General features: G+C 45.0%; 1 protein-coding gene across 5 annotated transcripts in view; it reads right to left on the reverse strand.

Moving 5' to 3' along the window:
- AGXT2 (alanine--glyoxylate aminotransferase 2) overlaps window positions 1-12,563 on the reverse strand; it is a 60,330-nt gene that overhangs the window by 25,488 nt on the left and 22,279 nt on the right. For 3 of the 5 annotated variants that reach the window (XM_088466983.1, XM_088466981.1, XM_088466980.1), the window contains 4 exons: window positions 12,371-12,555; window positions 8,368-8,491; window positions 2,997-3,091; window positions 2,270-2,363 (listed from right to left, as the gene is read on the reverse strand). In XM_088466983.1, the coding sequence (XP_088323109.1) occupies window positions 2,270-2,363; window positions 2,997-3,091; window positions 8,368-8,491; window positions 12,371-12,456 (399 nt within the window). In that variant the 5' untranslated portion in view covers window positions 12,457-12,555. The remainder of the gene's footprint in view (window positions 1-2,269; window positions 2,364-2,996; window positions 3,092-8,367; window positions 8,492-12,370; window positions 12,556-12,563) is intronic. The other 2 variants (XM_088466982.1, XM_088466984.1) reach the window with 1 other exon arrangement.

Raw genomic sequence — 12,563 nt, forward strand, 5'->3', positions numbered from 1 at the left:
GCCTACGCAGCCTGAGTACTCACTGCGTGCGGCGAGACTTGCAATTTCTAAGACAGGTCAGAGCTGCTGTAATTGTGCGTGACAGGCCGATGTTCTCTGATGGTACCGATGTAGACGCAGGACTGCGAGGTATTACGGATGTGAGGAAGCAGCAGTGGGGTCGCTATGCTGGCTGAGCTGTGGAAGACATTAGCATATTTTCGCAGATGCATTGCATTCGATTACGCAGCTGCGATCGCAATTGTGATCCGTGCTGAATCAGGCCCTTAGTCCGCTTTTTTTACCATGGATTTAAACACCTTTAGTGCCTGAATGTAAGTCGGATGCATCTGCGGCCGCTTTTCCGTATGGCTGTGGCAGCCTGCTTATTAGTTTATACTAATGGGAGAATCTGCCGTTGTATACTAAAAATCACATTGGTTATATTATTAGAATCAGGACATTCGCTAGCCCCATGCTGGGTACAAAACATCTGTCTGAAACAGGAGTCCCATCTCCGTCTGCAGGCTACAATCCAGCAAGGAAGTCTGCTCACGCGCCCGTGACACGCCCGCAGGACAGAAACGTTCCGTGTGATCACATGGCCACTGCCACCGTTACCGCCCAGAAAGTGTGATTTCACAGTGGTCACAGTAGCGTTCTCTGGGCCTGAATCAGACCACTAACATGATGGTCAGCGCACATCTCCGATGTTTTGGGGTCTGCACATGTGCAAAACGGGTCTTGCGATCTCGCTCGCAGGTCCCCTGCCAAGCTTACGCAGCCTTCCCAAAGGACCAACCATCGCAACAGATGGTCGCAATAGTGATCCCAGGCTGTGACCTCGGTCGCAGCGCTGGGATCGCAGGTGCAGCAAAGAGGAGTCTGTTTCCTACAGGACCTCCCGCTGCATTAGCATTTGAGATGGACAGAATCGCTTGTGTGCAGCTCTGCAATTCCGTCCATCGCTGAATCATGGCCTGTGTCAGTAAGCGCACCGACTTTTGTCTTCGGTGTTTGCGCAGCTGAAATCCGAGAGATGCGACCTTATCTGCGGATACGTCAGACCAAGAAACAGGCCCTTAATAAAGAATATATTCACATTATATTAGAGCAAACACCCCCCATCCCCCCGGAGACATTTGTAAGAGTAAAGACGTCTTAATGGAGTAAGTGATACCAGGTGATGGATAGTTACAGCCTCAGGCAGAAGAAAAGCAGTTCACAGATTAGATCACTTCAATTGTAATTTACACTGTATTGTAGTTACGTTTCCCTCTGCCCAGGGCTTATCTACCACCTGGCACTGATCTGCTGCTGTTCTGTACTCCAGTAATAAGTCTGTAATGATAGAGTTGAGAATAGCTGCTGGGAGGCGGGAGTACTAATAACTGTGCCATCATAGAGATAAAATAACTATGTTGCTGCAAGAGTACCTTGCTAAACAAGCATCGCTGGCAGATCCCAGATCAGCAGCTAAACAGAGCATTAGATCAGGGGTGGGGAACCTTATTTCTGCCGAGGGCCATTTTGATATATATAACATTCGCGGGCCCAGTGCAGGCCACGCCCCCTCCATGTGATGTCACACAGGGGCGGGGCCACAATCGCCGGTGATTACAGCAATGCCCGGAGCATCCTGAGAATGCTCCAGGGAGCTGTAAGGGCAGCGGTGTAACCATCTGAAGCGTCCACTGCTGCATAGATTCTGGCTGCTGTCCCGTTCTAGGTACTGCTAGCCAGATGAGGTTAGCAGAAAAAAGCTCAGAGGGCCAGACCAAACGATTCCGGGGGCCTTATACGGCCCCCGGGCCTGAGGTTCCCCATCCCTGCAATAGATGCTGGTGCTTCTTCCACTGATGGGTTTATGGAATGCTAACACGGAATACCCCTTTTTCACCTCATCTTTTACACACTATGGGGTCTGATTCTGAGCCAGATGAAAAATGGCGGTTATTGTGTGATGCCGCGGAAGCCTGATTTACCGCCTTACGCTAATGCGCGTTTCCATACGTCTAATGAGAGGGTCCGTACAGCTTCAAGCGGGAACTGGTTGAAACGGAGAAGCAGATCCGGCCAAGTTCTGTCCAACTCAATAGGACGAGGTACTCAAAAAAATGCGTCAATTCACTTCTGCGCTTGCGCTGTATGTTGAATCTCGGTATTTGCGCCAGTGCACAGATATCCATCTGGCTCGGAATCAGCATCTGTGTATACTGCCATCCCTTGCTGTGTATCCCTGGACAGACCCCAGGGCAACTGTTGAGCCGAAAGAAGAAATAAACCTTACCGTATGGCAACCAAAACCATTGGCCAGTCCAGGCTTATAACACGAGTGGGACGTCACTCCCAGAGCGTAGGGGCTAGCGCCATGGTACCCGCTTCTGCATAACGACAGGAAGAAGAGTTAATGTGATTTCCTAAAGCAGCTTCTCTGTATTATTTCTTTATTCTTCAATGCATTTCCCATCTGCTCCACGGGAGGTATCTGCCGTCCCCCCCTAGCTTGCCTTGCGTTACGGTTTGACCGGTGTACCACCCCATTTCCTATATCATTAACTTAATACTTTACTGCGGTTGATTAGTAAACATAGTAAAAAAACAAAAACAAAATCAGGGCAAAATAAGCCCAGTGTCCACAACCCTAATTCACCCAAAGCCCATCCAAGGGGTATATTTATTTACTGAAATTCGGGTTTATAGAAGTGGAGATGTTGCCCATAGTAACCAATCAGATTCTACTTATCATTTATCTAGCACCTTCTAGAAGATAATAGCTAGAATCTGATTGGTTACTATGGGCAACATCTCCACTTCTATAAACCTGCACTTTAGTAAATATACCCCCAAGTCTACTTTATGATGAAGGACCACCTGTTCCCCATTCAGGGTCTGTGAATTGTGATTATGCTTTGTCTAAATAAAAGTGGTATGAGCCGATTACAGAACATGGTCAATATAGTTTTTTAAATGTATTAATTAATTGAAACCATGGTGGATATGTTTCAGAACCTTACCTTAAACTAATGATGTCATAATTCCCAGTGTATATTCTTGCCATATACATTGCCATGTCATTTGCTTCTGAACCACTGTTTGTCATGTACAGCACCTGATAGGAGAACAGAATTTTGCCCACGTTAACAATGAAATGTAGTATTAGATGCAGCTCACCCCATTTTTACAAATAATATTTCCTTTAAATCTTACTATTATCTACCTAATAACTATTTCAAATACTGTAATTTTGCAACAAATGAATACAAGTAAGTCCCATATAGGACGGTATGATCCAGTTACAAGTTGAGAGGAGATTCCTGTTGCTTTATCTGTTCCAATAAACATTCTGTATGGTGAAAGTGAGAGAAGGGGTCTATTATCCTTATTGTGCTGAGTGCACATTTTTGGCCAAATACAGAATAAAGTAATTATCAAAAAATGTAAATGAATGACAAACTGCAAATGATTACACAGGGGTGTAATATATTTCTTGTTGTGCAAATGTCCCTAATTGTCCGCCTCCCAGCAGAACCAGCAGAAGTGATCTGAGTGACCTCTTGCAGATTTGCTATTCCAGTTGGAAATCACTTTTTGGAAAGGATCACCCACTTAATTCATTTAATTTTACTCCTAAAATACTGTTCAGTGTAGCAGCTTCTCATATAAATTTGAGGTATATGTACTAAGCCTTGGGGGTCTATTCATCAATACAAAAAATTGTATAGTGCTAATTTAGTTTAGAACTCGCATTGACTTTTCCATAAATATCTGAGCAATTCATCATGGTGCTCTACATAAGTATGTCTTCCGATAAAATGTCATTATTGCGGAGACAGTTTTTCGCAATAGAGAAACTTTCCTCCTGCTCCCCATACTTACCGCTGCCTGGTTTCCTGTCTGCGCATGTGCTGCCTTTCATATCTATATATATGTATACAGCGGCCAGCTCAACCAATCAGCGCCCAGCACCCACTGTCCTTTATTTGGGACCCATTATCTCTGCTTCCTATCGTCAAAAGGTGACCATAGAAATGTGCAGGAGAATGGGGGCTACATGCTCTTAGAATGGTGTTCCTAAGTGTACGGGAACCCTGACACGATCCCCCAAAACAGCACCCAACTTGGACCAGGGTTCAGGAACCAATCAGCAGTCAGCAGCTGTTTGGGAGAACCAGTCAGGGTCCAGAACACTTTGAGACCCATTATCTCTGCTTCCCTGGGGTCTATCTTAAAAAGGTGGTCATAGAAATGTGCAGGAGAATGGGGGCTAATTGCTCCCAGGTGGTCCTAGCGGTCTGGAAACCCTGAAACGATCCCCATAAACCACAGCCACCAGGGATGCCTGCAGCTTGTCTCTTCACCGCCTCCTTCCAGGGAACCGGGAGTTAGTTAGAGGGGTCAGTTGGACTGGCAGTGACTGCAATGTGAGGCTGCCCCGGGCTGTCATATGGCTGCAGGTGCCGTGGAGGGAGAGGAGGGAGGTAAATGGATCTGGAGGCAGTGAGTACACATTGAGGGGGGTCTGAAAAGATCTCTCTTCCGCACAAGCTGCCATGTAAACGGCAGCTTGTGCAGACTATCGGGAGCTGTACGCTATCTCAGGATGGCGTACAGTTACACATACAATTTTCGGAAGTTGATGAATACACTAATTTCTACATTCCCTTACTAAAGTAAGGGGAGTGTGGAAATTAACGCAACTGCACTGGAGATATTTGATATCTCCTGTGTTGCAAGTTACATGAATTGCTGTGATACTTAAAATGGAGATAAATAAAAACTGTGCTTTAAACCTTACTTTAGTTATGATGAATAGGCCCCTGTGAGAGGGAAAAAAAACGTGGATGAAGATAAAATGCCAACCAATCAGCTCCTGTCACTTTACAAGCTGTGTTTGAAAAATGACAGTTAGAAGCTGATTGGTTGGTACCAGAGGCGACTCCAGAGGTCCGGCTGCAGCGCGGTAGTAATTTCAAATAGGGGAGTCACACCAACTGCCACCCCAAAAGCTGCTAAACATCACTGGCAGTTGGTGTGGCTCCCCTATTTTAAATTTGAACCGAGGTGCAGCCCCACCACTGGAGCCACCACTGGTTGGTACTTTATCTCTCGCCAAGGCTTAGTACATAGACCTTTTTCTGCTTGGAAGGTACGAAAGGCCTTTTTGCAGGTATTGTTCTGCTGCCCACCTCCCGCTATACAGGGGATGTCCCCTTATTGTTCCTTCTACTCCCATTGAATCTCTATTTCAGAGATCACATCCTGCAAAATAAAATCGTGTTTGCATGTGGGCGCAAGGTAATTCAGATGCAGAATTTTGCACCTCAGCAGACAGGAGAGATGTATCAAGCCTTGGAGAGAAATAAAGTGGAGAAGTTGCACAAGAGCAACAAATCAGATTCTAACTCATTTATCTAGCAGAGTCTTTGACATGACAGTTAGAAGCTGATTGGTTTCTGTGGGCAACTCTCTCCACTTTATCTCTCTCCAAGGCTTGATACATCTCCAAACTAAGCAAAGAGAAAATACACAGTTGGGCGCTCCAGGTGGATAAAGATGAGATGTGATCTAAAAGCAGCTCACCATGAAGAGATTGGCTAACTCTGGGTATGCTAAACAGAAAAAGAAACAGGGAGCGCCAATAGATCTCTTATATCATACTATTATAAATGAACAAAAATCCGGATAATAAGTATGTTGGATAAGGTTTCCCCTGATAACAGGTTACCCGTATTCTTGTATCCAGAATGAAAGGTTAAATGAGCTGTATGTATAGCGGGGGATGCGGCTAGCATCCCGGCAAGCTGGATACCGTCTGCCGGAACCCCGGCATCGGAGTCCCGTACGCTGAGACAACAACGGCGCCGAAATCCCGACATGACTCGGGATGCCGACGTGAGGATCCGCCAGACGGCATCCCGATCATAAGGACACCGCGGAAAGGTATCAGCCACAGGGGGGAACTTAGGTTTAGGTGCCACGGGGGGTGTTAGCGTTAGGCTGGGGAGGGGGGTGGTTTGGGTTAGGCTCCGGGCAGGGAGGGTTAGGTTCAGGCACCACCTGGGGGGTTTAGGATTAGGCACTAAAGGGGAGGGTTAGGGTTAGGCACCAAGGGGGGAGGCTTAGAGTTAGGCACTTACCAGGGGGGGGGGGGGGTTAGGGTGCAGGGCAGGGAGGGTTAGTATTAGGGGAAGGGAGGGTTAGGTTTAAGGGGTAAATAGGACAGGAGAACAGTACTCACCGTTCCGCTATCGGGATTAGAAACTTCAGGATGTTGCTGTCAGTGTACTGACAGCCGACATCCCGTCAATCGGTATTTCACACAGATTCTGTATAGCGGGTAATGAGTAAGTCTCAGTTGTAGTTAGAAGTTCTTACCTGGTAAGCTCCTGTGACTCCAATCTTGTAATGGTCGCGGAAGGAGCACCCATTTAACCTTTCATGCTGGATACAAGAATACGGGTCACCTATTATCCGGGGAAATATTATCCAACATACTTATTATCCGGATTTTTGTTACAGCAACTGGACTTTTAACATTTATGTGCATATATATGTTCCACCCAGGAGTTTAATTATTTTTCTTTCTTGATCCGCAACAATTGTTTATATTTTTACTCTGAAATTGTTTCTATTTCTGTGTTCAATATGATAGATGCCATTGCTTAAAGCAAACAGAACTTTTTTGGTCAATATTTTAGAATATTTTATTAAAGATCCAGAGTTATTAACCTCTCTCAGTTTGGATTTGTGATCATTGTTAATTTATACTAGTATGATATAAGATAGCTATTAGCGCTCCCTGTTTCTTTTTCTGTTTTGATACATCTCCCCCTTAACGTTTAAAAATGACTTGATGAGATTTCTGTTGCAGAGGTTGCTGGCTTGGACGCAGTATAGGGATCCCTGCCCCAGCCTGCCTCTAGGTTGTCAGTATGGGAGGGACAGAGTCAGGGAAGTGCTGCCAAATCGCACACCCTTCTGCACTGGTGCCAGGTGACTTGGGAGTGTACACTGTGCATGGGGTCTTCTCACTGAGCTGTACGTGACTGCCAGCCTCCGCTTGTTGGCAACTAGTACCAGTCAGGCACTCCCTTAGGGTATATCATCAGCTACAGCATGGTACACAGAAATTAGATTGTATTACTTGTACTGAATGGGTGTAGTATATCGTGTCGACATTCAGGATGTCGACATGTACAGAGAATAGAGACATTGTGAATGTCCACAGTTGGCATGTCTACAATAGAATTTCCCATTCTGTTTTAGTCCCAGCTTAACCCTATCTGCAGCCTATCCCTAATCTTACCCTAAAATTGGGTGTCAACATTCACTATGGTCAGTGTGAGGCTTCTGTAGTTTTAGAACCTTTCAAGTTTGATTAACAAGAGCTAATCGTGATTGTTCAGATTAGTCCAATCAAGGTTTGTAAGGTGTTGGTTTTAGGTTAGTTTATAGTCCCCTGCACACAGGAAGTCAGCCTCTTTTCTTTTGGATTCCCCAGCCTCCCTCCTTTCCTCCCTTTTCTTCTTTGTGTGGTCCTGACTTGTGTTTGTGTTGTTTTGTGCTAGTAGTAACTACATTCCTCTTTCAGAACAGATGCCGTGAGGTGGAAAGGTACTGATCCTCTGTGGCCACATAGGGCGTTAGTGTGGCTTCCAGGCATTTTCCTATTAGTTCTTAGCGAGAAGGCCATTACCTTAGGGATGAGCCTGTCACTTGTGCTGTGCTGGTATATAATCCATCTGCAGGTCTGATATATATAACCATGTGGGTACTCTGTGTGATATATAACAGTATTGGCATTCTATGCTATGGGCACTGGTATTGGCTCACTGCTGTGCTGGTATATAATCGTATGAGCGGGATGTAGTCAGGAAGCCGACGGTCTAAATACCGACCGCCAGCTTCCCTACTGTCAAATCCCGGCAAGATACTGACAGGCGTCGAAAACCCTGTCATTAGACCTACACCGTGAGCCCGACACCCGGTATTCCGAACGAAGGTAAGCCGGGCACCGGGCGCGGACAGCCGCGTGGGGGAGGGTTAGGTTAGGGGCTCCCGAGGGGGACTTAGGGTTAGGCACCCCCCTGGGAGGGTTAAATTTAGGCTCGGGGAAGGGGGACTTAGGGTTAGGCACCCCCCTGGGAGGTTTAGGCTAGGGGAAGGGGGGGGGTTAGGGTTAGGCACCCCCAGGGGGAGGTTAGGGTTAGACAGATTTTTTTAAACACAGCCTGTAAAATGACAGTTAGAAGCTGATTGGTTGGTACTTTCTCTCTTTCTGAGGTTTGATACATCTTCCCCTGGGGCAGATGAGCACATGGCAGATTATGCCCTGACATTTGACAATGGAATAACTGCAGATAGGCAAAGTTAGGGTTATAATACCTTCAGCTTCCCGGGTAGGAGACTGGTTAGTTTCTCTGCATACTGGTGGATTGGGGAGTGTAGGTAGATATTAGTGGTATGCCACAGGCGGCTCATCTGTTTTTTGGCGGCTTCCGTAACTTTCCTGCAGTGACAGTAAAAAGCAATTAATGAGAAGCAGAATCCTGTAGCTGATATCTGCATCCAAAGGAGTTACAGGTAACATGTAAATATCCAGCAGAGATTCCAAATAACATAGACCGGCTTTTAACTTGAATTACAAATTATAATATATGAGCAATATTATATAGGGGGAGATGTACTAAGTCTTGAAAAGTGATAAAGTGGAGAGAGATAAAGTGCCAACCAATCACCTCCCAACTGTCAGTTTACAAGCTGTGTTTGAAAAATGACAGTTAGGAGCTGATTGGTTGGTATTTTATCACTCTCCACTTTATCACTTTTCAAGACTTAGTACATCTCCCCCATAATCAGCTCTGAGTAAAGGATGAGAACAAGTCTTTTAAGGAACCATGTTTCTACTACTGTGCAGAATAATGATAGAAGTAAATATAAATATGTACATATATATATATATATATATATATATATATACTAAAAGAAAAAAATAAAATTTGAAGGTGTTAAAGGGCTAAATAAAGTGTGCCACACCAGAGCATCCCAGCCACACCAACCCCAGGGGGGGCACTGCTTCCCAAACCCACCCCCAAAACTGATATCTATATCCAATTTGGGTCATATAATTGCCCAATATAAGGCCACATGATAATGGCACATACAAATATACCTGAATTGAGAGCCAGCTTACCTTGGAGTCACGGTATACAATCGGGAAGCCGGCTGCCTTAATACCGGCAGCCGGCTCCCCGACTGTCATATCCCGGCAAGGGTGAAATGCCGGGCGTCTATATCTGGAATTTTTTGGGGTGCCTTGCTTCTCGGACATGAACCCCTTAATGTTAGGGACGCTGGTATAGAGGAGCCTTGACGTCGGCCCAGCGCTTATTCATATATTTGCAAATGTATGTAACCAATACCTCTGAATTTCTATTATCATGTAGGATTCAAGTATTTTTGATTTAGCTGCAGTGTGCTGGGGGGTAAATTCCTTTTTTCTGTGTTCGGTGTAAACCCCGCCCTTTACAAGCACCTGTAGTATATCATTAAGCTGATTGAGCAACTACCATATTTTTTGCTTGCAGTTTGGAGGCATGAAGGGAGTCAGCATTAGGAGGAGGTGCTGATCCTTATAGTGCCATGTGGAGGTTTTTTGGGGTACCTCCAAGGTAAGTTAGCTCTCAGCTCATACATGTACTGTTATCATGCAGTACACCAATTTGTAATTATATGACCCAGAGTGGGTGCTACTATTATGTAGCAATAATTATTTTGGGGTGAGCATTTGGGAGTGGGGCCTCCGGATTTGTTCTGGCTGGATCTTTCTCATGGCATCCCCACTTAATTCACATAGAATATTTTTTCACTTCTCTATTCGTTTGTATATTATTTATGTCATTTTAATTCTTTTACTTTTCATTAACACTTATTGATTTATCTTTACACATCTATTCTTTTACACTTTACTATCACCTTTTTTCCCCTTTTCGTGTGATGCTCTGGGGATGGTCCTTGGCTGGAATTTTTTGGGGTGCCTTGCTTCTTGGACATGAACCCCTTAATGTTAGGGATGCTGGTATAGAGGAGCCTTGACGTCGGCCCAGCGCTTATTCATATATTTGCAAATGTATGTAACCAATACCTCTGAATTTCTATTATCATGTAGGATTCAAGTATTTTTGATTTAGCTTCAGTGTGCTGGGGGGCAAATTCCTTTTTTCTGTGTTCAGTGTAAACCCCACCCTTTATAAGCACCTGTAGTATATCATTAAGCTGATTGAGCAACTACCATATTTTTTGTCTATATCTAGATGCCTGACATTTCCCCGACGCCGGGAGACAGGCACCCGGCATCCCGATCGAAGGGATGCCGGGCGCCGCAAGCGTACAGCCGCGGGGGGGAGGGTTAGGTTTAGGGCACTCGGGGGGACTTAGGGTTAGGCACCCCCCCGGGAGGGTTAGGGTTAGGCTAGGGGGAGGAAGGGTTAGGGTTAGGCACCCCCGGGGAGGACAGGGTTAGGCACCCCCCCGGGAGGGTTAGGCTAGGGGGAGGGAGGGTTAGGGTTAGGCACCCCCGGGGGAGACTTAAGGTTAGGCACCCCCCCGGGGGACTTAGGTTTAGGCAGCGGGGAAGGGGGGGGTTAGGGTTAGGCACCTAGAGGGGGGATTAGGGTTAGGCACAGGGGGGAGGTTAGGTGTAGGCACCCCTGAGGAGGGTTAGGGTTAGAGGGGTTAGGTTAGAAGATACTTACCTTAGGACGATCGGGATTTCCAGCGCTGTCGGGCTCCACTGCCAGGCTCTGCTGGTTTGTCGGGCTGCCGCTGCTGGGATTCGAACTCCCGGCCATGCGGCAGCCGGGATATCATACCGATTCCGGAGTCACCCCTAAGTCCTCCTAATGACACTGCAAGAACCAGCATACCCACCAAATGCTGGTCCCATCTATGCCTCTCAATACAGCAATACATGTTGGTAGCTGCTCAATCACTTCAGTAATATCACTCAGGTGCATATAAGGGAGGGGTTATTCTATACAAAAAACAGCAAAAAGTAATCCCCCAACACTCAGAATGAAATCAGCAATAAGATGTGAAAAACTACATGGTGGTAGATAATTCAGGGATCTCAGTTGCATATATTTGGCCTATGTTGGTGAACAATATTGTGTGAGGTGGTCAAAATGGACTGGAAATTAATGTTATTGAGGTTAGTAATACTGTAGGAACAAAAAAAAGCCCAATTATGTGATTTTAGCAATTTTTATAAATTTTTGAAAAAAAAAATACAGATCCCAAACCAAAACACGCAAGTGTGGTTTTGGCAAAACCAAATCCAGATTCAAACCACGAAGGAGATACAGATCCAAAACCAAAACACGGGGGTTGGCGCACATCCCTAGTTTTCTCCTGTCCTATTGGATTGTAAGGGGAGAAGTTTGTGGAGTCTTAGCTGATGCTAAGCAGATTTAGTACCTCTCTGATCGTGGTCACCCTCCCACTCTCCCTAATTCTCTGTTGTGTGTGTGAATTTTCTGTATTGGTTCAGCTTACTCAAATGAAGACCACAAGAAGCAAGAATGTGGAATAATTCCAGGGGGATTCCCCTATAATAGGCTTTTTTTTTTTTTAAAGAAGTCCCTTCTTTAAAAAAAAAAACATTTTAAAAAGCCATTTGGTTTAAACCAGGCAACCCTGTTTCCAGATATTCAGTATCGTTTCTGCCGTAAGTTTGAACGTACAAATAATAAGGGCACTGCATCATTTCTCTACTGCATCCTAGAAAATGATAGACAAAACCTAAAGCTGCATAAACACACATAGATTTTGTTACCAACGATTTTATGACCGATTTTCTTTCAGATTATCTGTCAGATTTTTTTAAAGTGTAATGAACGATTTTTTGAATTACAAACGATTTTTGTAACTTCCCTTAATGAAAATCGTTCAGTTGGTCAGTCAGAATGAACTACAAACGGGAACGCGCATGAACGATAATCGTTCATCGTTATAACTCAGAAACTGAATTTTTTCAATGATTGAACGATAACGACGTTGTTATAGTTAAATCGTTAAAAAAATTGTTACGTGTGTATGCACCTTAATTGGTTACTTTGGACAATACCATCACTTTTCATATTTAGAAGCTTTAGTAAATCTACTCCTTAATCAGGAACCAGGTACAACACTGGAGCAGCAGGAAAGCAATAAGCCTTACTACCCCGTGCCAGTATTACTGGAGCAGGGTGTATCACTGACCTTGCACGGTGACTATATTATCGGTTTGAAATAGTGTTACTGATCATGATTGCATAGGAAGATGCTTATACCCCAAATCCCCCCAGCAAGACTATACTTTATCAATGATTTATAAACTCTGGATACATACGGGTGACAATGTCCAACACTAACAGTCACAATTCCTCCAAAGAAATCTAAGTAACGTCGCCCCTCATGGTCGAAAACCCATTGCATGTGCCCTTGGTGCAGCAGGAGAGGCTTCTTGTAATATGTGGACAATGCAGCAGACAAATTCTTCTTACGGACATTCAAGACATGGTCATAGGGGAGACACTGGGGAG

This window comes from Taudactylus pleione, unplaced genomic scaffold (genome assembly GCF_031769625.1).
Source record: "Taudactylus pleione unplaced genomic scaffold, aTauple2 ptg000068l, whole genome shotgun sequence".
In the NCBI taxonomy this organism is placed as follows: domain Eukaryota; kingdom Metazoa; phylum Chordata; class Amphibia; order Anura; family Myobatrachidae; genus Taudactylus; species Taudactylus pleione.